General features: G+C 40.2%; 1 protein-coding gene across 2 annotated transcripts in view; it reads right to left on the bottom strand.

Annotated features, from left to right (window-relative positions):
* Positions 1 to 7,213: 7,213 nt before the first annotated feature.
* CAV1 (caveolin 1) overlaps positions 7,214 to 26,678 on the bottom strand; it is a 32,052-nt gene continuing 12,587 nt past the window's right edge. For both annotated transcript variants that reach the window (XM_069461431.1, XM_069461430.1), the window contains exon 3: positions 7,214 to 9,443. In XM_069461431.1, coding sequence (XP_069317532.1) covers positions 9,102 to 9,443 — 342 coding nt within the window. In that variant the 3' untranslated portion in view covers positions 7,214 to 9,101. The remainder of the gene's footprint in view (positions 9,444 to 26,678) is intronic.

The following is a 26,678-nucleotide window of genomic DNA, read 5'->3' as shown; positions in this document are numbered from 1 at the left end:
GCAGCTGAGAGCAGTTTGGAGGGATGTAGGTTTATGGAGGGATTAGGCACGTGCAGTCAGTCATTCATTAAGAAACACTCAAATACCAACTACCATGTGCCAAACATCCTAGACCCCACCTGCTCTGTCCAACATAGTAGCCATGAGCCACAGGGGGAGATTTAAATTTAAATTAATTGAAATTGAATAAGAAATTCATTTCCTCAGTCTCATCAGCCATATTTCAAGCACTCAGTAGCCACAGGTGGCCAGTGGCTCTTATTGGACAGTGCATATATAGATTTTTAAAGCAGAGAAGTTCCTTTTCTTATAATGGAAATAAAGAATCTCCATTATTGCAGAAAGTTCTATTGGATGGCATAGCTCTAGAATTACAGAGATATAAAAGTACCAGATTTGGCCCTTTCATTTCAAGAACCTACAATTATTGCCTGCTTATAGCAGAACTTAGAATACATCATGGTAAATTCTGTATCAGTTTAGTTTAGCAGATGTTTATTGTGCCAGTCACTATGCTAAGTTCTATGCGTATAATGATGCCTAAGAATTGGTCTCTGCCCTCAGTAGTTTACAGTTCAATGGAGAGAAGAATAAAATGGTTCAAGGCCTTGGAGACAAGAGCAACTTTCACTGCCTGGGAAATTTACAAGAGAAACCCCAGTTATGCCTGTTTCTTCCATCTTCTCTATCCATTTATTAATACATGCCTTGTTTTTTGAATAACACAGAAAATACTTTAATAACTGTATTATGTAATAAGTAATTATTATAATTTTGCATTGACATTCTCAAAGCTCTGGGCTCCCTTTGGTCTATTTCACAGATGAGCCTGGACCGTAGGGTGGGAACTGTGACAACTCCCACATTCGCTTGGCAACATTAATCACAGGGCGGGCAATTAGACCTCCTGCCAATGATGTTTCTCACTGTGCTCTGCTGCTTAAGCTGAGAGAACCTCCCTTCTGTCCCCCACCCCCACCACGGGTTTGGTGGAGGAGACATTTATGTCTCGTAATAGCCCCACAGTTATAAGGGTACCCAGCCACGATCTCTTATTGAAACTTGTGGCAACAGCTATTTTGGGTCTCTTCTCCCTTTAGCATGTTTCATTTAAATTGCACAGATAAGGAAATAGTTATGTCCTTTACAGTAAGATAGCTCATTTAATTTGTGGGAAGTGGCTGCATATTAACTGTGTTTTCTGAGACTTATATGAAAGATACATCTATTTATTGACTGAATTAAGGGGGGAGGGGTTCTCCACTGCCCTCTGGGGCTGGGGCCCTGGATTTTACCCTCAGGTTCCTTCCTTGCTGGCACTAATGTTACTCCGCAGGGAGGAAATTGTCCAGGAGTGAAAGCACAACTCTGTCGAGACAGAAGTCTATTTTAAGCTGGTTTATTTCCTCACTTTAGTGACCTTGGAGAGTTCCGTCTCCTCTTTGTGCCTGTGTCTTTGCTCCTACAATTAACGCAAATACATTATTTATTGCAGTTGCTATATGTTTTGAAATTTTTGCAATCTTAATTGTTAAAGACAGACTAGGTAGCCTAAACTCTTAATCTAGATTTATTTCTTGTCCCACCAGTGACTCATTAAGTGACCCCGGGTAAGTCATTTATTCTTGTTTTTTTTATTCTTCCCATCTGTAAAATGGGTATATGAGTATGCCCCTCTTTCCATCTCCTGGGAATACAGGAGCATACATGTGCAGGAGAATTTGGAGGATTAGACTGTTATGAATATTTAGATTGTAAATGTCTGCGTCCAGTTTGCCTGTCACATCCCTGCATCTGATTAGCTTCCCCTTCCTTCCACACACCTTGAATGGGCAAACTTCAAACTGGGTAACTACGCTCCCAGAGCTGCCACCGATTGGACCAGGAAGGACACCAAACATAGGAGGAGTCAATCTGTGTGTGATCTACTCTGAGCCAAGCAGATGTCCCCCTTGAGTCTGTACATTTAGGAACACAGAAGCAGAAGCCAGAAAATGATGGGTCCTTGAAATAAAAGGTCAGATAGATCTCAGGAATTTTTTACTCAGTCCTCCTTGATGAACACAAGAATTTTGGTCTGCAAAGAGAAGCAAGAGAAAGGCTTGAATGTGTTAAGAAAAGCAGGTAAGTGACCCTGGGGCCCTAGAAAGAGTGAGATAGGGTGATGGAGTGAGTGGCTGCCTGAAACTTTCTGATTCTCATGAAGTCTGACTCTGTTTTAGGTGTGTTTACATTTTCATTCACACCACGATCTAATGAGGTAGGGAGCGTTATGGCTGCGGTTTAGATAATTCGGTCAGCTATGTGACTTATCCAAGGTGACACAGCAGATCTTAAAGTGGTTGAGGATTTGCTTACAGGTTTTTATTTCTAAGTTCAATGCTTTTCCCTGTGGCACGATGGCTAATTATTTGCTTTCATTGTTGTTTAAGATTGAAATTTGAAAGACCTTAAGAAACTGTTCTAGTCCAATGTAGATACTGAAGGCTGATATTTTATTTGGAATTTGCCTGAATAATATTTGACATCACCCTAGATATTTGTCCTAATGCCAATAACCTCACTGTTAAACTTACTTCCTCCTGAGGAATGTAAATGACACCACCACTTTTTTCCTACTCATCCCCCTCAAGTCATTACTCATTTCTGTTAGAACAGAGTGTGAGAGTTTGCAAGGCTCTTGTGTATTTTAGTTGGTATTTACTCACCATTTCGATAGATTATTTTCTATGCTTGGTCTTCTGCTCTATTAAGCTTGTATCTTCAGAAAATATTATAACAATACATTTTAGTGATAACCACAAAAGCAAGCACTGGCATTTCATTTAAGGTCTAATTTAGTATAAAATATGTATTTATTTCACCAAGTCAATCAAAGGTTTTCAAATTTTCTTAGGGCTGGAACTATTTAGTCAAACAAAATGTTATGATGAAAATTAATATGGAAAGAAGTTAAATCAGAACTTACCTGTTTGAGGGAAAGGGGTAGACACGGTTCCTCTGATCTCCACCGTAGTTCACCTCTGTCATCTTAGGGAAGCTAGTCACTACCTTGGGATTCTATAAGGCACAGTTTTAAAGCCACTGTATTGAACTATAAAATTGATTCTCAATAATTTTTATTGTGTAAAAAGTTATTTTTTAGCAGAAAATTAGCAAAATGTTAATTCCATCTTGGAGTTGCCTTCATAGATGCTTCATTGAGCTCCCATGAAGACAAAGGTCTTTGTCTTACTCATCTTTGTCTCTTTTATCTTTCTAATTCCTACAATACCAAATAGTTGTTCCATAAATGCCTGTTGAAGGAATAAAGTGAAGAACTATGTTAACAGATTTAGACTACAAAACATATTATTTGCATGGCCTTTAACCATTTACTCTTCTTTTTTTTCCCATTGATGATACACAATGCTGTTGTAACACTGTCAAATGGAGTCACACTTTTGCAGTTTTTCTCAAGCACATACTGGATTCTTCATAAAGAAGAGCTTTGAAGCTAATAGGGTGTTAAACTCATTGGGTTACCTGGAGTAAGTTATTTAACCTCTCTAAGCTTCAGTTTCTTGATCTCTAAAACAGAGCAATGGGGTCCACTTGACCTAGACAATAACACATAAGACATAGAGCTGTTGTTAGTAATATTTGTAAAATGTTTAGCTTGTTGCCTGGTGTGTGACATGTGCTCAATAAATGAAGGCTATTATTATTTTGAGGGCAATATGAAAGGCAATGAGGCAAAGAACAAAATCACTGTGGAAATGTAAAGTCACTCTCAAGCCAAATTACATTCATCAATGTGCATATTGTGCTATGTACTTCCCAGAGTGCTTACTTGTGTTATGCAGTCAACAGGGCTTTCTGTCTTAGAGTTGGCAGGTAATTAAGTCTCACCTTTTCCAAGAGGTTGTGCAATGTGATGGGGGATTTAAAAAATAGCCTCTCAACAAGGATGTTGACTAATGCCTGGATAGTTATTATCTCATTAATAGTTATGATTATTAATGCAACTGAGAAGAGGAGTAGGTTTCCTCATTGGTAATTTGTAGAATGGCCCACACTGGCAGCTGTTGCTTTATTTAAAAAATAACTGCCTTCTTCCTGTGGCAAATACCCCACTCTTTATGCCAGTGTTCACATGTTTTTCAGTTGTTCTATTATGGCATTAGATAGATGTAAAGTCTTTTCTGTGTAATACATAAATTACTCAACTTTCTATAGTACCAAATCCCTCATTCCAGTTGATTTTATTCACTTTCTCCGTCTAACTTTTCCCACTCCTTTCTCATCACAATAAAAAAGTCCCTACTTCCTTCATTGTAACTTTCTAGCTCTGTGGAAGTTTGAGTGACTCATCACATAGTGGAATTGATGAAGTCAACAGCTGCTGGAAAAACATCTTTTTCCTTAATAGCTGTATCAACATGTGTTTGCTATTATTCAAGTAGAAAAAAATATGTATATCAAACATCCATGGATAGTCCCTGCTAAAATTTTCATTACAGAAACTCATGGTTTGCCACAAAAAGATGTTCAAATGGGTACAATAGAGGATGGTTTGATGGAGAACAAAATCGTAGAGAAATAAAATAAAATGGAAGAAGAAAAGCAAATGGCAAGCATGTTGTTGATAATGCTGTAATTTATTTCAGAGAGGGTTAGGCGATTTTCTTCATGACTATACCAGTGGTAAAGAAGACATTTGGCACCTCATCCCTCATAGTCTCCAGGATGGTCTGACCATCCAGCCACCCCCAAAACATTAATTATCTGTTATGATAAAATACCTGCCTCATGGAGTTTAAATCCAAAAGGGGGAGAAAGACCAAAAAATTGTGAACAAAGGAAATAATTGATCAATATGATATATGCTGTGAAGGAAATAGGCAAGAGGCTAAGACAGAGATTAAGAAAGGAGGACTTGCTTCAGTTAGGGAAGACATGGAAGACCTCTTTGAAGGGCGACATTCTGAGACCTACAGGATGGGAGGGAGGTAACAAAGAAGAGAGAAAGGTATGCGAGCATCCTGGTCAGAAGGAACAGCTGTGCAGAGTCCCGTGACCAAATAGTGCATAGCATGTTCTTGGGACTGAACGGTCAGTGTATCTGGAGTACAGATGGTGAAGAGGTGGTGGTATGAATTGAGAACAGAGAGATAGGTTGGAGCTGAAGCATGTCAAGGCTTTGTAGGCCTTGGTAAAGAGATTTTATACTGAATTCAATGAGAAGTCACTGCAGGGTTTTAAGCCAGGTGTGTGTGTGTGTGTGTGTGTGTACCTGTCTGACAATTTGTGTTGTTGAATAGCAAAATGCCCGAGTGAGTTAAATGGCCAGGGGAGGGAGGGGGTGGGGCACAAGAGTGGAAACAGACTAGCGAGGATAGATCAGGATTTAAACGATGTTTGCTCACACTGAGATAGTGGAAGTGGAAATGAGGCCAGGGTGGAAAAGCAAGATACACTGTGGAGATGCACGGACAGTCTGGTAATGGAGTGGCTATGGGAGTGGAGGAAAAGAGAAAGTTCTAGGGGGACTCCTAGGTTACAAGCTTGAGTAACTGTGTAGATGGCTGAGCAGTTTAAAATAATGTGGAATATTTGACAGGATGGGGCATTGTTTATATTTAAGACTTTTTTAAAAAAAGGCAAGAAAATGATAAATTCAAAATTTAGGAGAATGGTTATCTCATATGGGTGAAGGGGGACAGGTGGTTGGGAAAAAAAAAGGAACAAATGTGTAGTTGTGAATTCCAGTTCTTTGATTTGGTGATGGATTCATAGGTGTTAATTAATGATAACTAAATAATGAAATCAAATCAAATCAAACAGAGCCCCACATAGACCAATGATACCACGACCAATAAGTAAGCTCTCGTCTACATCCAGACATGAGAAGTAAACGATTATTTAAAAAACTTGTTTGGCTTAAAAATATAATTATAGCTAGGGTAATTTAATAGTGTTTAGATAATCTCTATAAATAATTGTTTTGAGAAATTTGGCTGTAAAAGAAAGTAGAGAAACAGTTGAGGACTGGAGGAAGATCTGAGGTTAAGGGAGGGAGTTTTTTTTTTTTTAATGAGAAAAATATACATGATATTAGTAGACTAATGGGAACAATCCCAAACACAGAGAGAGATAGATAGTAAAGGAGTTAAAGGCGCTATCCAAGGGAGCAAAGATCTTGGCAAAATAAGAGGAGATGAGATTCAGAACACTCGTGGAGGGAATGGCTTTTGGTAGGAGTTAGGAATCTTCCATAGGAGCAAATCTAAGTAGATTTGTTGTACACTGTGGGAAGAGGAGAGAGTTTGTATTGATGGCTCCAGTAAGCTGGGTAATGAATAACACCAAGAGACACTCATTATTATTAAAGCAGCTGGCAGACTTGAGAGTAAATATGAAAGTCTAGAGATTCCTAGAGAAAAAAATAGTGGTTTTGAATCTTAAAGGTAAAATGGTTCTATCAGTCATCTATACCCAATCTAATTCCCTTGTGATTATTTAATTTTTGTCTAAATAAATATAAGCATTATGGTTCATTTCCGCCACCATTTCCACTTCCATCTCCACCTTCACCTCCACCTCCATTTCCACTTTCATCTCCACCTCCACCTCCCCCTCCACCTCCCTCTCCCCCTCCCCCTCTTTCTCCCCCTCCCCCTCCCCCTTCCCCTCCATCTCCACCTTCCTTGCCTCTTTCTCCCCCTCCCCTCCATCTCCATTTCCTACTTGGTCTGCTTCTCAGGAGAACCCTGACTAATACAGAAAGTTCTGAATGTAAACTTAGCCAAGGACAAAAATAAATTGTGACTGAAATATACCTCTTAAAAATTGCACCTAAGGTATGGCAAAGTTGAAATCATTGCCCTCTGAATGCAAACTGTGTCATTTACCAAATGAGAGTATTAATATTTGTTGAGGCTCAAATCAGGTGGCATATAATAAAACACTGGGTAAGCTGCTAAAACAACTTTGTTATTAATTATAACTTTTATCTAAAGTAGCCCATGAATGATGATGACTGTAGCCGAAAGTTCTCACCTAAATGACTTTGCAATAATTGAAAATTGGGAGACCATTACCCCTCCCCCACAAACACACTCCAAACTCGTATTCACACTATGTGCATACTCACTACATACAAACACACAGACACAAACACAAATAGACAGTGACACATAAATGCCAGTTTAGGGGAAAAATAATAAAGCTAACTGTTTATCTGTTAAAGATTTTTATTGTGCAGACTTGTAACCTTTAGAAGACATGCAGGATAAAAAAAGTGTAAAATATATCAGTCAGCATATAAAATTTCAGCAATCTTTTGGACCAGCAATTGGTTTGCATGAGGGACTAAGCATCTATGTAGAACAGACATGTCTTGGAACACACGGTTTACGGATTGAATTACAAAGCCATTTACCAAGTGATTTTCCTCATATAAAGATAAGATATCTTTACACTTAAAAAGTATGCAGTATAGCACATTTTAGTTATGTACACAGTTTAAAAGAAAAACTATGTCCATGCCAGTGTCTGTTTTAAATGCAAAATATCAAAGTAGGTAACAGGTTGGTAATTAGAATGTCAGGAAAACTAAAAGAGGCAAAAGTCAAGCAGAGTTCCAATAAGTGTAGGGAAATAAAAGCATAACTGAAGGTTTAACACCCATGGCAGAATCACAATATGAGCAGGAAGAATAAAAAGCTTTTGGATGTACCAGGCAGCTTTCTGTATGACTCAGGTTTACAGGTGAAATTCCTCAGTTTGAGTTCAGAAGAATTTGAACTTTGTTCCAGCAAATTACTTCACTCTTTTATGACTGCCTCCTCCCCCATCTTCTTTCTGAGCAAAGTGATGCTTGGATCAGGTCCAAAGCTCCTGGCCGGGGGAGGGGCCTCGTGTCACAGCATAACGGACAGTTGCAAGTGCTTTGCTCAGAAGGGGTCATGTTTGCAGCAACCCTGACAGTCTCACACAATGGCCTCCATTTTGACAGCCATTTCCCAGAGGCCCACTGATCAGCTGAAAAGGGAACACAATGTTGAGCCATTAAACCACCCCGGTGATGGATTAGTTTGGATTCAGGAAAGCGTGATTATTCTTGAAAATAAACGAAGCTGAATAGGCATGCTGACCTCATTGAGCTGATTGGAGGCAGGGAGAGTTGGCTTCCACTCCTGCCAGCCCAGAGAGGGCTCAGCCCATTCGTCCACTTTAATTCGTTTTATCGGGCTAATGTCAACCATACTCGCTACGGATAAAGATACTGCATGATCGAGTGCAAACGTGAGCATCCCGGGACTCTAACCCCGGGTCAGAAACAAGCATGGAAAAGCAGGTCATGGATTTTCTAATTTTGGTCTTCAGGGAGGTTGCTGACCTCCCTGAAGAAAGTGGATGAGTTAGCCCTGACTTGAAAAGGAAAATGTGAAAAACAGAAAGGCACTTAAGTCTCATTATCTGTATGACAAATATTCAAGCACAGAAAGTATCATAGGTTAAAATTTCAAAAAGAATAAGGCAATAGTCAGATCATGAAACTGCAGAAGATTATGTTTGCTAACTTGTAAGGATCACTCGATCCCACTGGATTATTAAAATGAATGGCAGTGATCCACTAACTCCTCAGATGGTGGGACAAGAGTTTGCTTAAAATCTGCCCACATACTTGTGCTCTCAGTGGCCGTGGCCTGGAATTCTTCCCTTACCATGGAGTGACCAACATTTTAGAGTGGGCAGTTGAGGCTGTTGGTTCTTATTTTTTTCCTCTTCAGTTCTTCATATTTTTCTCAAATTATCTTTCAATAATTTGTTCATATCTGAGCCGATAAAACGATGATTGATCCACACATGAATAAAAAGGTAAGAAAAAAATTTAAATGGTTTTAAAAATTCAGACTGTCAAAAAAACAGATGAAATAGCTCAGAAGAGACAAACAACAACTATGAAAACTGAGAAAGTGATTTCTTTGTTCCCAACCAAGATAATTCGTTCATAAATTGCTGCTGTATTAGCAACTTGAAACTTGAAATCGGCACCAAGAAAATTAAAAGAATAAAAAAAAGAATCAGGTATACTTCTCTCCTTCAAATGTCACTTATATTTCTTTCTGCATGTTGATGCGGATATTGCTGAATACTTTGCCAATAGCTTCAAAGAGCGGGTCGCAGAAGGTGTGTACGTAGATGGAATAGACACGGCTGATGCACTGAATCTCAATCAGGAAGCTCTTAATGCACGGTACCACTGCCCAGATGTGCAGGAAAGAGAGAATGGCGAAGTAGATGCCCCAGATGAGTGCCATCGGGATGCCAAAGAGCGCAGACAGCAAGCGGTAGAACCAGTATTTGGTCACAGTGAAGGTGGTGAAGCTGGCCTTCCAAATGCCGTCAAAACTGTGTGTCCCTTCTGGTTCTGCAATCACATCTTCAAAGTCAATCTAAAAGGAAGAAGTGACAGCACGTGAGCATAGACTAGAAGAAAGGAGAAAAAAGAAAACCCCACTACGCACTATCCATAAAGATATACTGTATTAGTTTTTATGCACTAGTTCTGTGTGAGAAGCTTAAAAGCAACCAGCAGTATCGGCATCACTGGAACTCATTGGAAGCGCTGATGTTTGGGCTCTGCTCACACCTTGTTATATCTACGGTGGAGCCCAGGTGAACTTTTAACATGTTGTCCAGGTGTTTCTTTACTATGCAAAAGATTGAGAACTACTGCTCTAGGGAAAACCAAATAGATCTGATTAAATTCCTTGCCTCAAAGTAAAACCCCACACCATGGATAAGGATACAAGGCCCTCAGTAAAATGTAAAGAACGTGACATGACTTTACCGGCTTCAAAGACACGCAGTGTTAAGGAATAGTTAGTTCATCATCGATGAACAACTCTTCAACTACTCAATTAGCAGAATGACTTCAGGAAATTAGATCATGGTGAGCTGGAAGGCATCAGGAAGTTTTATGGGGTGGTGAGATTTGAGCAAGGCTTGGGAAATACGTTATGATTTGGAGAGGAAGAAAGAAGGGACCTTGGAAATGTGTCAAAGCCCCAGGAACAAGCAAGGATAAGTGCGGTAAGTGCCACAGGCAGAATAGACCTGTGTCACCAGGGCTAGAACGACAGGTGGAGGCCAGACTAGATATTATGTTACAGACAGTGGGGTCTATTGAAGATGATGGAGCAGATGAATTTGACAACAGTGTGCAGGCTGGGGGAGAAGGGAAAGAGATTCAAAGCAGGGAGGCTATTGGGGTCACCAAAGCGTGAGATGATGGTAGGGCCAAACCTGGAAAAGTGGTCACTAAAAAAAAAAAAAAAAGAGCGCGCACGCGCCAGAGAGAGAGAAAGAGAAAAGAAGAGCTTCTGGGGATGTTAAGGGAAGAATCTACAGGATTTGGTTACTTCAAGGCTAGGGGATGAGAGGAACCTAAGGAACCTCTGTGAGCCAGGAAGAACATTAAGAGCAAGAAGAAAATTAAAAAGAGAAGGCAGTTTTTTTAAAAAAAATTAAACAGAGAGAGCTTCACCTTTGAATTAAACAAACTGAGAGTAAAATTTGGAATGACAGCTACAAATATCAGTGGTCCACACCTGATGAACCTTGTAGCAGTCCCTTTTCGTGGCCAGCAGGAAGTAATCAAATGAGTTTGCTAACACATGGCACCCAACAGCTACCAAATGCTTCTACATGCATCATCTCCATGTGATCTGGGATCTGAAACCCATCTGGGAAGGTATGTTATTGTCATTATACAAAAGAAGACATGAAGGTTCAAAGAGGTGAAGGTGACGTGCTGAAGTCAAACACACAGCAACAGCAGGGCCAGGATGCAAACTCAGACCCTTTGCCAGCAGCGTTCTCTCCCAGGTACGTGTTCACTTAAACAATTAATTCTCAGGAGCTTTTATCCCTCTGTAAGGATTTATAGAAACGAAATGAAGCATAGGATTAAGAACAAAATTACCAACAGAAAGGTAGGCAGAGCCTGCTCCACTGCTTGGCGTGGCAGCTATAGGAAGGGATCCAATGTAGTTTGAAATCCAAACAAGTTGACAGCTGCCAGCAGCAACTCAGGCCGGCTCAGGATTAGGGAATGAGGACTTGCATGACTCCTTGGAGCTGCTGTGCCAAAGAGCCACCTTTGATTCAACACAATAAAATGTCTTTTGGAAAAAGTACACGGTGCTTACCAATTTTTAAAGTTTATTTTCTAGAACATTCTGTCTCTTGATTTATTATCTGATGTTCTAAATAATATCATATGAAAAAAGTGGTATGGCCACAGTTATGTAAGTGGAGTTAAATAGAATTTTTGTCATTCTAATTTTTCTTCATCCATTTAGATCCAGACTCAGAGGTAAACATTTACTTGTGTGTTTTAAAAGGTTATAGGAAATATGTGACAAATTAGAGCAACACTTTAATGAAGTTTCTGGGCAACTTATTTAATTGTTTACGATGGGGTTGTGTTCTGACACTGCATTCTTCCCAAAGCTATCAAAAATAAAGGCCTGTGGTTTTCCTTCAGTCCACTGCAAGACACCCAGAGCATTTTATTTTTTAAAAATGTCTTTGTTTTTTAAGGGGATTTAGTAAAATCATAATTAAAACACTAGAGCAGGTGTTCTCAACCTGGGGTCAACGGATGGGCAATGGTTGTCCATAAAAGCCTGGAAATGGGTACACACATTTGAGAGTATAATGGGAAATAATCCAACATTTTTATTAGAAAATAGTCTATTACCAAAGGAGCTTAGGAAGCACTTTACTGGGGATGGGATTCCTGCCTCTTTATAAAGCAGACCCTACGCAGTTCTGCCGTGAGATTCTTTTCCAAGGGAAGGAATAGTTAATAACACCTGTTGGCTTGCCATTATGATCAGACTATTCTCATTTAACTCACAGCAACTTTGTAGTATATTATTCCCATTTTATAGGAAAAATTGAGGTGATAAAATGTTCATGAATTGTCCAGGAAGTGAATAAGATGTGGATTTGAGGTTTGCATCTGGTGTCAAAGATACCAACTCTTTCTTTAATACTGCACCAGTTTGCAAAAATATTTTTCAAGTTTTCTCTAAGGCAAGCATACTACTTCTTAATTAAAAGGCACATTAATAAAAAACAGTTTGCTAATTTAACCCTTCTGGTAACTGCAATAATTCCCACAGCACGGTCTCTGAGGACAGCATTATGCCATATATACAATGGGTCCTTAATGAAGATATCTATGAACATATGAGTGTAAGATTTCTTGATAATTTTATTTTTATAAGCATAAACATAAATGCTTTTTTCAACGAACATATTGGAGATTTTTATGCTTTCTTGTAAGTTGCTTAGTAAATTTCTGAATGTCTAAGTCTTCAGTGCTTTCCAGAAACTACTAGTGAGCATGACTTATCCTCGAACATCCAAGTGAATTTAGAGCAGGTGTCCAGGGGTGGAAAGCATCATGTCCAAAATAACATGTTATATAAATATATTCATGTAGTTATTGCTGTTTTGGTCTTGAAAATTTAAGGTGGCTTTAAAGATTACTAAAAGTATAGCCAGTTAGGTACCACTGAGAAAAAGAAACGGCAGGTTAAGGGAAGAATAGAGTCAGAAACAAAAGCTTCGTTTCTCTCTATCTCCACTTATACAATAATAATTAGTATTAGAGGAGTACATGAGATAATTTATGTAAAGTATTAGCATAGTACAGAGCACAGCAATATAGTGAACGCTCAATAAATAGTAGCATTGAAAAATTCCCTGCTCTTGGTGACTAGGTTTTCTGAATAGACAATATGCTGAAATTAAAAAAAAATTAAAAAAAAAAGAAACTATCAGCTGTAAAGCACATAGTGGCTATGAATTCAACCCCCACCAGTGGCTCAAAAAACAACTAAATTCCATTTGTAATCATCTTCACCACAAGCCACTGAGATGCATGAAATTATTCCCATTTGACAGATGAGAATACTGCAGGAAGTTAAGAAATTATTCAACGTTCCACAGATGCTAAGTGGCAAAGCTAGAACTGGTTATATTTCAAGTCTGTGCTCTTTTTGCCTATATATTCTCAGGACTACAAGCCTTTACAATTGTCTTATTTGCTTAATTTTCACCCAATAGATACTTCGTAAAACATTCTCATTTTGATCATTAAAAGAATTACTCTTGTTGACATTTCTACTTCAAGTTAGGACATCTAGTAACTAGGATGTTTTGCATTTTTGGAACAGACTTTATTTTTATGGCCCTGAACAGTGTGTTCTCACAGTCCAGGGCACCCAGCCAGGGACTTGCACTCTAACTGGCAGATATGGAAACTGAGGCACAGAATTATAAAACTGGACCAGACATTCTCAAGGTCCCAAGTGAATCAGTGGAAAAGCTGAAATTAGAACTCTAATTTCCTGATTCCCAGGCCTACATCCAGCCCTGCACTCCGCACTTTTTCCCTGGGATCTTACATCATCTTCCTCACGTACCTTCTCAGCCTGCCCGATTCGTGTCTCTAGTTCTCTTGTGAGTCTCTTACTGCCTTCTAAGGCACTGACCTGAAAAGTATCTATGCATGAGTTTAGGAGAAATATTCTTTTCACAATGTGAACATGAACATTTTTGTACATCTACCTAGGGTGAAAAAAACTGGGAGGAATATTTTAAAAAATATCCTCGTACATTTTGACATGTATTCAGAATGCGAACCCAACAAAGCTCTGCCAAATGACCAGTCATTCTATTTAAGGCAGTTCAAAATTCCACATCAATTCAAAGCACAGTTGATTCAGTATATTCATAGATACTTAAAGGTAAAGAGATTCTTAAAGAAATGGAATCACATTTGAGAAAGAGAAACTGATGACCAGTGCTGTCAGATGACTAGATCAAGGATACCTTCCCATTTAATGGCAGGCACAGGATTGGAACTCAGGCTTACAAACTCTGCTGGGCTCTTCCACACCTGCTTGCTTTCACCATACATCCTTCATCAGTCTGGCTGCTACGTTTTGGAGGCATGCATCTTAATATAATCATCATCTTGCTCTTAAGAGGTCCTGCAGGTCTATTTGTTGCGTGAATGATGGTGCCTCTTTCTGACACCCACCAATGTGCTCATTGTTCATATGAACCATGAGTTTGATTTTTCTCACTAAAACAATCACTCTTGAGTCCCATTTCCTAAGGGACTCACTGTACTTTTCCCTCTGCAACGGCTGGTCTTGCCTGGAGAAACACTTTATCTGCTCACTTAGATTTTGAGCAGAACAGGAATTAGAAATTTTCTTAAAAAAAAAAAAAAAAACCCAAGGAGTGCAGGTACCATTTGGTTTATTAGAATGGGAGCTACTCTACTCCTCCAAGAACTGATTTTCTGTTCTGTAATCTATGGAACAAGTTACCCTTCTGACAGGAATTATTATGCAGACCTAAAGATCAAAAGCATAAATGTGCTTCAGTGATATTTGTGTGTCTTAACAGATGCTTTATAAGGAGTCAACAGTTTATATTACTAGATTTTTATAAATGACGTTAAATACCTTTGTGCAATACTGGCTTATGATGTTACACTTTCAGAAACATGAGTTAACAAAAATCTAGCAGCAGACATCAAGAAAAGCAATCTGTCTTCTTGTGTTTTGATAATACTTGGCGGATACAGTAAATCTCAGAAGATTTCATCCTGTTAAATGTGTCTGAAGGCAATATTTTAAAAACAGGTCATATGTACACAGGATTGAAAAAAACATAGGATCATTCTTTTTATCTCAAAATCTGGACATTTTATTTTTCAATAATGAATTTTCAAGAAGGAAACTTTAAGTACATTTGGGATTTCATAAGCAATGATTTTATATATTTTGCTTATATCTGAAAAATATATAGTTAGACTATTAGTGGAAATTGGATATATACATACAACACACACACACACACACACACACACACACACACAACATGTTTACATAAGACTGTCTGTTGCCTGCCCAAAACTCACAGTCCCATTTTTCTGCCAACGGGATCCTAATTGATTCAAGTAATAGCAACAATCCTTTAATCTCAGAGATATGTCACAATTGGTTGAGACTTGCTGTGGTAACGTTCGTCTTCCTGGTGAGTGATAGTTTAAGGTAGACATGTGACTCAGTTCTGGGGCCAGTGAGATCTAAGTGGAAGTCAGCTGGGCGGGACTTCCAGGAAAGCTTTATCTTCCTTATGAAAAGAGAAAGAGGCCTATGGCGTGGCTCTTTGCTCCTTTCATCCCACTTAGAATATGACATGCTGCCTATGTTGTGATCATGAGGTGACAAGCATGATTAAAAGGCCAAGAAAATAGAAAAGATGCTACTTTTGCTATTATCAAGCTACTGAAACAATGTCAGCAGCTGCCCACCCCTAGACTTTTCCTTATGTGACACATATACGTCCTTATTTTTAACCACAGCTGTTCAGGTTTTTAGTTACCTGTAGCAAAAAGCATTCGTAAAATACTCTTTCCTGTTGATGTGCGTAGTAGGTGTACATTTCCTCATTTACAATTATGAATTCAATTTCTGACCTCAACATATCTTTCCAACAGTACGGGACTCTTACCACAATATGCTGCCTAACCTGTACCAGAAAATGTTCACCTTACACTAATATTAGTTTTAGCAATGCATAAATAGGATGATAAATTTACTATAAAGGACACAAATTAATAACAAATTAACACATATTTTCATTTAGGAAAATCACACTTAGATGTGCTTGAGAGAATTTCAGGGAGCTCCTAACGTGCTGGATGGCATCTAGACACTGGTGGATAAATGAATAGAACTATTTTTTTGAAAGGTTTTCTTAAAGCCATAAATGATATTGGACAAGGATGATGACCATTATTTAATTATGAAGAACATACAAATGAACAATAGAAATCCTAATTTATTTTCATTATTCTAAACCTAGTATAAACAAACACATGTTTTTAAAAATCAAATACATACTTCTAAAATCCTAATGTATGTGCCAAACCCAGTCATACAGAAAGAGGGTTTAGACCAATTTCAAATCCCCTTCTTTGTTCCCACACATACTTCCAACATGTTGAGCTGCCTTTGAAGTCGACGGAATAAATGTTGTGCATGAGTGTGTGGGTGCAGAGGAGGTTGAGAAATAGCACAATTAAATGTTACCAGAACGCAAGAACTTTGCTCTAATTTTCATGTGTTTTCTCAGGAGCAAGGTTGACTGGGTGAAGCTGGCACCACTGGGGAAAAGGCTGCAGTGCTTGTGCAACCCCTACTGCAAACTGGAGGCCCAGGGTTTCCCAGAAAGATCCACCCACAGCTCTAGGAAAATGTAAATCTTGGGTGGGACTTTTGACTTGCACTCTTGGGCTTGAACACTGGCTCCCTCGTGGGGGGGGGGGGCGAGATACTAAGCAATTTCATCTTGTGGAAGTGCATAGGATTATCTCCCAGGAGGAAAGCAGAGGGCTGCATTGCTAAGCAGGGTTTCAAGCTGGAAGGGCAGAAAAGTGGATATTTATCAACTTCTGTGAGTGAGTGAAGAGGGTTGGGGTGTGGGCTGGTGGGTGTGGGGCGCCTGCAGTCACTGGCCTGAGCTTCCAGCTCAGACCCTAGAGTCTCTTTGGACTGACCTTTCTCTTGTTGCTAACCAGTCACTACAGAGGCCTCAGAATACTTTACATTTATAGTGCCCTATTTCACTTACCTGCTTCCCTTCACAAACTTGTGAAGTTCTAGGTTACTTTCATAATAAGAATAGTAAAGTCTTTTATTTCCCCACTAAGGAAAGGGCACTTGATTAATAAATGACTGGACCAAGACCAGGACCTAGGGAGGGTCTGTGTCTGTTGCAAACATCCTGTTATCCTCCGTAAACCCAGTGGTACTATGCACATATTAATGAGCATGTAAATATTTCAACAGATATATTTTGAAGGAGGTATAAATGCCCATTGAAAGGATGTAGGCATGTAAAACATAACACTAACAGTAATATTATCTCTTATGAATTCTTTGCCTGTATCACAGGTGCACTTTGATTTATGTATTTATTTATTTTTTTGGCATTCCCTTTTATTCCAAATGATTTTCTTATTCACCATAGCTCTAAAATACCATGACCATTCTCAAAATGCAATGGAGGTTATCATCTAGGTGACTTGGGCAATTCAAGCTCAGTTTTCACCTTTAAAGAAAAATGCTTTAGGAAAATATAGATTAAATAATTTGTTTTTGGAGACGGAGTCTCACTCTGTCACCCCAGCCAGAGTGCAGTGCCGTCATCATAGCTCATTGCAACCCCCAACTCCTGGACTCAAGCGATCCTCTTGCCTCAGTCTCCCAAGTAGCCGGGACTATAGGTGCACACTGCCACGCCCAGCCAATTTTTCTATTTTTTGTAGAGAGAGGGTCTCACTCTTGCTCAGGCTGGTCTTGAACTCCGGAGGTCAAGCAATCCTCCCACCTTGGCCTCCAGGAGTGCTAGGATTACAGGTGTGACCCACTGCAGCCAGCCTACCCCATGTTTTTTGCTTGGTTGGATTTTGCCCCTATGATCTCCAGTTGTCCTCATGTGTCATTAATGGACTGCAGGCATCGGAGTGGAAGATATATTCTGAGGCAAGAGACTTACAGAGGCCTCAGAATAGAAATAACTCACATTGTAGAGTATTATATGCCTCAACGGATTTACCCTCCCATCCTGTAGGAAGGCAGGTGTTATTTTCCCCACTTTACAGATTAGGAGACTGAGCCTCAAGGGAGATTTCATTATAGGACCAAACCCAGGATTTTGGTCTCTTGGTTCCTCGTTCAGTTCTCCCTCCACCATACCAGTCTCTCTAACCCCAAACCAAATTCCTGTTCTGTTTATGCAACGCTGCTCATTAAAACAGAAACATAGAAATTTCTGAACCCAGAGGCTCTGGTTGTTCTCTGTTGCCTACACCCATACGTCCTCTCCAAACTATTCATAACAGACAGTGCCTCCTCTGAATCAGCAAATAGCCATTTCCACCAAGGAAAGGGTACATGATCCAAGCAACAGGATGTGACTGGCTTCCTTCTGCTCTTAACCTCCACTTCCAGCATTATGCTTACTCCCCAACTACCCAACTTCTCTGCCCAGGACCCTTTGTTCATTTGACCGTTGGCTACCAGGGTCCCCACCACCTTGTCATTTCTTTCTGACTTTTCATGGTTTACTGTAACATCATACTTTCCCGTTATGCCATTCCTTTGGGATCAATCATTCTCAGACATGAGTATACTCAAGAAATGTCTGAGAATGCTTGTTAAAATGCAGATTCCTGGGCCTTGAAATTCTGAATCGGTGGTATGAGGGGAGGGTCCAGGTGTCAGTGCCTCCTCCCCATCTTTTGATGAAGGTGGTCTGGGGAGGACACGTTGAGAAACAGAAGTTGCCTTGGGCTTCATTCTCTGCTAGGCAAGAGGATCTGAAAAATCTGGCACTCAGATCTGAGTGAGTGTGATAATCCATCACTGTGCTGCTTTTGAGATGCATTTTTCGAGGGCAGTGTGGAGTATTGGTTAATAGCATGGAGTCTGCGTTTGAATCTCTGCTCTGCTGTGTTGTCTCATCTAAATTACTAAACCTCTCTGTGCCTTAGTTTATTATCTGTCAAATGTGGACAGGAGAGTACCTACTCCTTAGGGTTGTTGTTCTGAGTATTAAATGAGTTAACTTATGCAAAATGTTTAGGCCAGTGCCTGCTCCATCAGGAACTACATCAAGAGCTCTGACCCATGTGCCCCAACCAGGAGAAGTGGGAAAATGTCAAGGACTTCAGTAATAGTACCAGGAAGACGGAGGAGATATTTTGGAAAAGAACATTTTGGCCTTCCTGAAATCATTTCGTGGAAATGGCTGCTTATTTTGCATTCATCCTTAAGTGAGCAAGACAGATTAGCTCATCTCTAGCAAGTCAACTAGCCTTCTGGAGTTCATTACCACGAGGCACACAGTGACCAATATGCCCTGGGGAGACAATGCCCCAGCTGATGAGGACATGGATGTGTCAGAGAAAGCTGCACCAGCACCACATATAAGGGATTCTCTTTGCTTTGAACTAATTCCTTTTCATCTTATTTCTCCTTTCCTTTTGTTTGAAGGCAACCACCAGGTTTCTCCATCTTTTACTCTTCTTAGGGGGTATTAAATAGGTAGTATGAATTATCCTGGGTATTTTTTTTTATTTCAGCATATTATAGGGCTACAAATGTTTAGGTTACATATATTGCCTTTGCCCCACCTGAGTCAGAGCTTCAAGCGTGTCCATCCCCCAGACAATGCACACCACACCCATTAGGTGTGAATCCCTCCTCCCCCTCCCATCTGCCCTGCCCCTGATGAATGTTGTTACTCTATGTGCACTTAAGTATTGATCAGTTAATGCCAATTTGATGGTGAGTACATGTGGTGCTTGTTTTTCCATTCTTGTGATACTTCATTAAGTAGAATGGATTCCAGCTCTATCCAGGGTAATGTAAGAGGTGCTATATCACCATCGTTTTTGGTGTTATACTTTGAAAATTTAAGCTAAATCCCCCTGCTTTAAGGACAAAGATACCCATTCCTAGTTCACATCCTGTTAAGCATTGAATTGCATTCCCCTCAACAAGCTATATTGAAATTCTAACTCCCAGCACCTCAGAATGTGACCTTATTTGGGTACAGGGTCATTGCAGATGTAATTAGTTAAGATGAAACCACACTAGAATAGGGTGAGCCCCTCACTGAATGTGACTGGTGTCCTCATAAGAAGATGGTCGTGTGAAAACACGGGGAGAGGGCCACTGGCAGTGGAGGCACATGTTGGAGTTAAGTAGCTGCAATCCAAGGAATGGCAAAGATTGCCAGCAAACCCACAGTGACCAGGAAGAGAAAAGGAAGGATTTCCCTATAGGTTTCAGAGGGAGCATGGCCTTGCTGACACTTGAGTTTGGACTTCTAGCCTCCAGAAACATGAGACAATAAATTTCTGCTTTAAGCTGCAGTTTGTGGTATTTTGTTAGGAAAGCCCTAGGAAGTGCATACACATTCCCTAGGAAGTTGCTAAAAATTATCCTCAATGATACGAGGAGGTAGGGGTTCCAGAGCATTCATACCTCTCTGTGGAGGGGACCCTTTCTTATGGGAATCCCAGGTGGGAACCTAAAACCACGGTTGAGACCAGATGGCCATGGCCTGCTTCAGGAACCTGGAACCTTCTCTCCTATGCACACGGTCTCACATGTTCATTATTGCAAAAAACATCTAGTTGCAGATGGCTCAGTGCAGAGCAAGTTGTACATCTCTAGATTTCTTTTTCCTCCTCAGGCTTCTGGTGTCAATTTGGTGGCACTTGTTGATGCTGAGTGTTACCACACAAGTGACATTGAACAGTGAAGAATGTAAAAATAGGCCAAGCAAGGGCCAGTGATAGCATGGAGACCGGGCGATTAGTTAGCGAACTTGAGCAGAGAGGAGCAATACCTCAGGGGCACTGGTGTTTCCCATCTTTGAGGACAAATAACTGCAGCCCTTCAAAGACTGCAAGTTCCGTCCCAAATGGAAAAATCCCGCCTTGTCTGATGCACGGAAATCTTATTTTATCCAAACGTGCAGTTCCAAGGATTCATCCAGAGCCCTGGTTTGCTCACTAAAGTCTGTGTTTACACTTGGGAGTTTGTTATTCTTTAACCTTCTGGGCGTGTCATGGGACAGATATGAATGATTACCACGCTAAAGAAAATAAAAGCTCTTTCTTTTCTATCGAAGACACAAGAAAAGGAAATGTCTTCATCATTTTCAGGCTATCCGTTGGTCTGTGTACACGTTCATTTGAACCAGAGCTTTTTAAACACTATTAGCTTCTTTTCAGTTTCCACAATACACTTCCTGACGGCAGAGCTTGTTTCCTACCATTCAGTGAAGTCAAACGAGGGTTACTAATAGCTTTCGTCTTACCTCACTGCTGGAATATTTTTCCCTCCAGTGCTTCGAGTCTGTTTATTAAACAAATAGAAAATGAATGAAATAAATTTCTGCAGGTTTGAACACTGCCTGGCAAGTGAGGAAAAAGATAGACACTAGAGTTCTTGCAGGGTCTAAGCAAGGACAATCACAGCCCATTATACAGAACTACTTGATATGTTACTTAATGTGGCTGTCAAGACACAGCCCCCACGGGGTTTCTCTCCCTGGGCACTATTGGCATTTGGGGCCCAGTAAGTCTCCATTGTTGGGGTGGAGGTGGGGCCCTGCCCTGTGCGCTGCAGGGTGGTCATCAGCCTCCCTGTTCTCTATCCACCTGAGGCCAGCGGCACCCCCCAACTATGATAACAAAAAATGTGTCCAGACGATGCCAAATACCCCCTGGAAGGGGAGGCAAAATTGCCTTGATTGAAAACCACTGCTCTAGCAAATTGGAAGATGATGTGATAAGACAGAGCCTGAAGTTTAGAGATATTTATAGCCTAGAATGCTTGCTTATTTATTGTAGGCACTTTTGGTTTGTAGTACTGTGGCCTTGTGAGTTCATGCATTCATTTATCCAGTACATACGAAGCACCTACTTTTTGAAGGTGGAGTAAGTGAAATGAGGAAACAGGCCCAGGACAAGGTGGATGAGCTGGCTGTGGGCCACTGAAAAGGGGCAAGTGTCAGTAAAATAGAGACGGCCTCTGGCCACCCAAGCTCACCGAGGAGCCATTACCAAGGAGGGGCAATGTCCTTCTGTGCTGCACTCTTACTTTTAAGGCAATAGAAGAAGTCATTTTCTTACCTGCTTCTCCAAATCACTAACCTCTAGAATTTAGTCTGGAATCTTGAATAATTTCTCCCAGGATGATGTCTCAGGCCCTTTTCTGCCTCGGGTCTTCCTACTTGCTGTTGGTTTTGCTTGGAATCCTCCTTCTACCACTCTTTACCTGGCTAACTCTGAGTTATTCATAATGTCTTAACCTAAATGTTCTTTCTTCAAAGACTTCTTTCTGGCCTCCACCCTCTTTTTTCACCTGGGCCTTTTTTTTTTTTTAATCCAACCTACCACAAGCTTACTTTAGTGGTGTCACTTTGTGTGTGTTTGGTTATTATTTCTGGGACTAGGCTGTAATTTCCCTGGAATGCAGTAGATACTAAATTAATACTGGTTGAATAAATGAATGAATTAGTGAATACTGCTATTTGCTAAGTTATTTTTCTCTCTTTCTCCTATTTACAGCAACACTCTCCTTTGGGAAGGAAAGTTTTGAATGTGTTATTACCTGGCCCAATGCATTCATTGATTGCATTGATTTATTCTAACCCAGGCATAATTTTGGTAAAAAGGTGAACAAAAGGTGACTAATCGTAGGGAAAACAGATTAATTTAGTTTTTGCTTATCATGAGATTTAGGTTCAAACCCACAGATTTTAACATAGCTCTGCCCAGGGAACTGATGATTTCTTTAAGAATGCTTAGGTGGTCTGGAATTCAAACACCTTCATGTTTACCTTCAGAATCATATAGCTAGGTGTTAAGTGATGGGATTAAAATCATGCAGGGCCTTAAATGCTAAGCTTTATATGGGCCAGAGAAACAGACTCTTTCCAGCTGGGTAATGGGAAAATTTGACTCAAAGTAATAGTGCTTCTGTCCTGTAACTCTTAGTCATCCAATCCTGCTGCTCACAGATGGGCAGTTAAAAGAACCTCAAAAATGTGGCCACATGAACTAGGTGAATTTGACAACTGTCAGCACTCAGAAAGTCTAAGCATTTTCTATTTAGCTAGACATTTTTAAGACTTTTGCTCTAAATGAAGTTGCCAGTAATTATGCATTTCTCTGTTATGTGAACTAAGATGAATTGGCTGGTTGCAAAAAAAAAAAAAAGAATACTGAAAGTTTGTAGCCAATTTTGGAACTGATTTTCTGATCCACCTTGGAACACAAACAGCCAATTTGGAGGCGAGGGCAATCCAAGGGAGGACCACAGAGTTCTGAGCCCGGATCAGAAGAGGAAATGAACTCCAGCCCTCGTCTTCTTCAGTACCAAACGTTTATTTACGGTACATTTGCATTCACCGTGCCATCTGCTGATAGCTCAGTATTTCGAAGATGATTTAATTAAATCCCACAGTCTGAATATTAAGAGTAAGGATGCCAATTGGTAAAATCTAGGAAGAGGGTAATAAAAATACTGCTGATGAGAGGCCTTCCACCATTCTCTGTGTGGCCTTTCTGCACTTTTACAGCCTTCCGCTTTCTTATGAACACTGATCATCGGGAATCTCATTATTTTATAAACAAAGGCGACTTAGATATTATCTACTTCTATATCTTGATTTTTATCGATAAACATACTGCTGTCCACAGAGTGTAAGTGATTTTTCCCAAGGCCCATGGTAACCTTGTACGTTTGTGTTCAAGAGAGGACTACAATTGAGATTTCCTCTGAGACTCAGTTTCCCCATCTGCTCTGAGGAGTGACTGGCATCAGCAAAGCACTTCTCAGTGACTTGGGGTCTCTTTTCTGTGCCAGGTACTGGAGAAATGGATGACACCTGCCTGTTCCTGGGTCCCGTGAAGCTCCCTGTGGCCACAGGCACTGCAGGAATTTTGCTGCACCATTAGGAGATAGACCAGTGCGTGCTGCCAGCTCCACTCCTGGTACGCCTGGCCATGAACCCAGGTAGGAAAAGGGGGATGGGAATGACATTCTGGTGCTCTAATCAGCTGATCTTCCTTTCCGGGAGAACAGAAAGAACAGGCAAAGGAAAGGCAGAAACAACAGAGCTGATGATATAGGCAATATGAAATCTATCTTATGTACAAAGTATATCTCATGCAGTTGCTACCGCAGAGCTCCAGAATTTTTTTTTTTTTTTTTTTTTTAGACATGGGGTCTTGCTATGTGTCCCAAGCTGGTCTCAAACTCCTGGGCTCAAATGATCCTCTCACCTCAGCCTCCTGAGTAGCCGGGACTACAGGTACCCTGCTCAGAAAGTATTTGTCTAATAGGAGTGACAAATATCATATTCTGATAAAAATGCTAAGGACCTCCCCAAAAGAGGACCTAGTGAAGTAATAATTACCCCACTGTAGCCCTCATGGTCCTGAAAGTCTTAACGTGATACATTGTTTTATTATTAAGAAATTCTGAGAGTCTAAACCAGACTCAGTTCTGGCCGCACATTAGTTTCACCTGTGAGTCTTAGAAAAAGAAAGAATACAATAGGGCGGGTTCCACCACAGATCAATTAAATCAGAATTTCTTGAGGCGGAGTGCACACGACAGGGATTTAAAATGTTTCCTGGATGATTTGCAGCCAGGGTAAAGCACCACTGGCCTAAATCCACAGAACAGCCACCCTTGGCAGAAGCTGGAGTCTCTCATGGGTTTCTGTCACAATAGGGGTTTATGCAAGCTGCAAAGTTGTGTGAATATGCGATGTGTAGGAGGGAGTGGATGGGCAGGCTTGCCATACAGATAATGCTTCATGCTGACCTTTTGCTACATACAATGCATGCATTTTGCAGTGTTCTGCTTTCAGATGTTTACCACTTGCATTCTCAACTACTGATTAAAACGATGCCACATCAACTCCTGTCGGCCCCGAAACAAACCAGGTATCCCGCTGGATATATAGAGGAAAGTGTTTATACATATCCCTATGCTTAATTATGAGGTTGTGTGTAAAGGTTGTTATATACCAAGTCATAATTGTAGAGGCAGATTTGAGAAGTTATACAGGCAAGTAAGGAATTTAACACACAACTATTACAAAACAACCTCTGGTGACACATTCCTGGGATTAACCACTCTTATTACTTGGAAGTTCTTCTCCCACATAACCTATTTTTTTTTAAAGCTAAGCATGCCAGCCTTTCCCTTTATTTTTTGTCTTGAATGATGTTTGTGTCTAAGCAGTGTTTTTCTTGTCTCATAATAATCTGGTAATAACCAAACGTAATTGTCATTTCATGTTCTCTTCCAACCCTTCCAACAAATCATGTAGACAAAAACGACCCTCCCAGCCTTACCTGGGGGTTTCTCTTTACTCCTTATCACCTTCCTTTTGCTCTTCCCTAGGGCTTCTGTGCAATCTCTACCTCCCTCTTAAGATCAAAACAGGAACCCGTTCTTAATAAGTTTGACCAATAGTAAATAAGGTAGAGAACCTTGTATGCTGATATTCCTTTAGAAAAATTTCATCATGTTTCTTTTTTTGTCATTAAATTATTGAGATGTTTAATTTTCTGGAACAATTCACAGACTTGGTTTGGGTCCTCAGTTGTTCTAAGGGTACCCAGTTGGCATGTGGATTCATTCAATGGTGTGTTTACAGTAGTGATGCTCAACCTGGAGATCTTGGTCCCTTGGAGGCTACGGAATTATTCCAAGAGGTTTTCATATTCATTATGCTGAACCAGCATCTTGGTTTTCCACATCACAGGCTCCCAGAAAAATAGGATTTCCTTATTTTTTATATGTTTACCTATTTATATGTTTACCTACTTAGTGTCTGTTTTATTTCAAGTCCTTTAACATTATCTCACTTTGTATTGGTCTTTATCTTATTTTTGTAGGCTATTTGTAACTTGTCAAAATCACTTTGATATTATTTTTATCATAGATATTAAAAAGCTCATTGTAATTGATGTCATTTTTAAGTTGAGAGCTCTCTTGTTCACTCCAGTCTCTAATAAAATATTAAATATTAAACGTGTTTACTCGAGTCTCTAATAAAATATTAAATGTGCCAGGGGTCCTGGCTGTATGTTGGATACCAAGCCACACTTAAAATTCACATTACACACCACCACTCTTTTTTGATGGCTACTTTCTAGTTTTACCTATTCTTAACTGAATAATTATCCTAGTATTTTATACTTAGGCTGTTGATAGAGAAACGATTTGGGATCAAATTGATGAGTCTTAGTTTTATACATATTGCTGAAAATTCGCCTCCTATCACAGGAGACAGAAGGAAGCATATCTGGGGAAAGAGTTGACACTTATTTCTCTTGGCACAGACACCAATAATGGAATGAATGATGTCTGACCCCTTCCAGGGACATTTAAGTGTTTTACCTAGTTCTATTTTTCTTTCTTTCTTTCTTTCTTTCTTTTTTTTTTTTTTTGAGGAGAGATCTGAGATCTATAAGAAACCACTTACTTCTAAGGTGAAAAGAAATTTCCGTGCTGTTGAAATAGTGGATTAACAGTCACCAACCACCACCTAGCAAGTAAATCTCAGAGCTCTGTGTACTTAGTGTCCAGTAGTAGTAATGCCAAAGGGAAAAGGAAGAAGAGGCTTGGGTTTCCCAGAGCTGTTGCCTCCACCAGGTGTGGGAGGTTTTGGATTTTTCTTTAGGGGTGTCACCTGGTCTAATCATTTCTCTGAATCACTCTTGTTCAGAGACAGACGGGTGGGGTGGGGTGGTTCATTCAGGAGTCCTTTCACTCTTCTCTTGGCAGGGGAGTTCTCAGGTGGCCTGAGATCCAGCCCCCCGCCTCCACACTTGTGGCCCAAAGGACAATGCCAAGCAGCAGCTGATGGCATCCCTTGGCATTCTGGGCATTTCCCTGCCCTGCCTGCCAGATGCTTAGGAGATTAGCCTTATCCTCCAGGGCCCTGGGAGACCATCTAGTAGCCACAGCTCACTTACTGGAAGGCTC

Source organism: Eulemur rufifrons, chromosome 29 (genome assembly GCF_041146395.1).
Source record: "Eulemur rufifrons isolate Redbay chromosome 29, OSU_ERuf_1, whole genome shotgun sequence".
Classification (NCBI taxonomy): domain Eukaryota; kingdom Metazoa; phylum Chordata; class Mammalia; order Primates; family Lemuridae; genus Eulemur; species Eulemur rufifrons.
The sequence above is the reverse complement of the archived record's forward strand: the minus strand, read 5'-3'. Positions and strand labels throughout refer to the sequence as shown.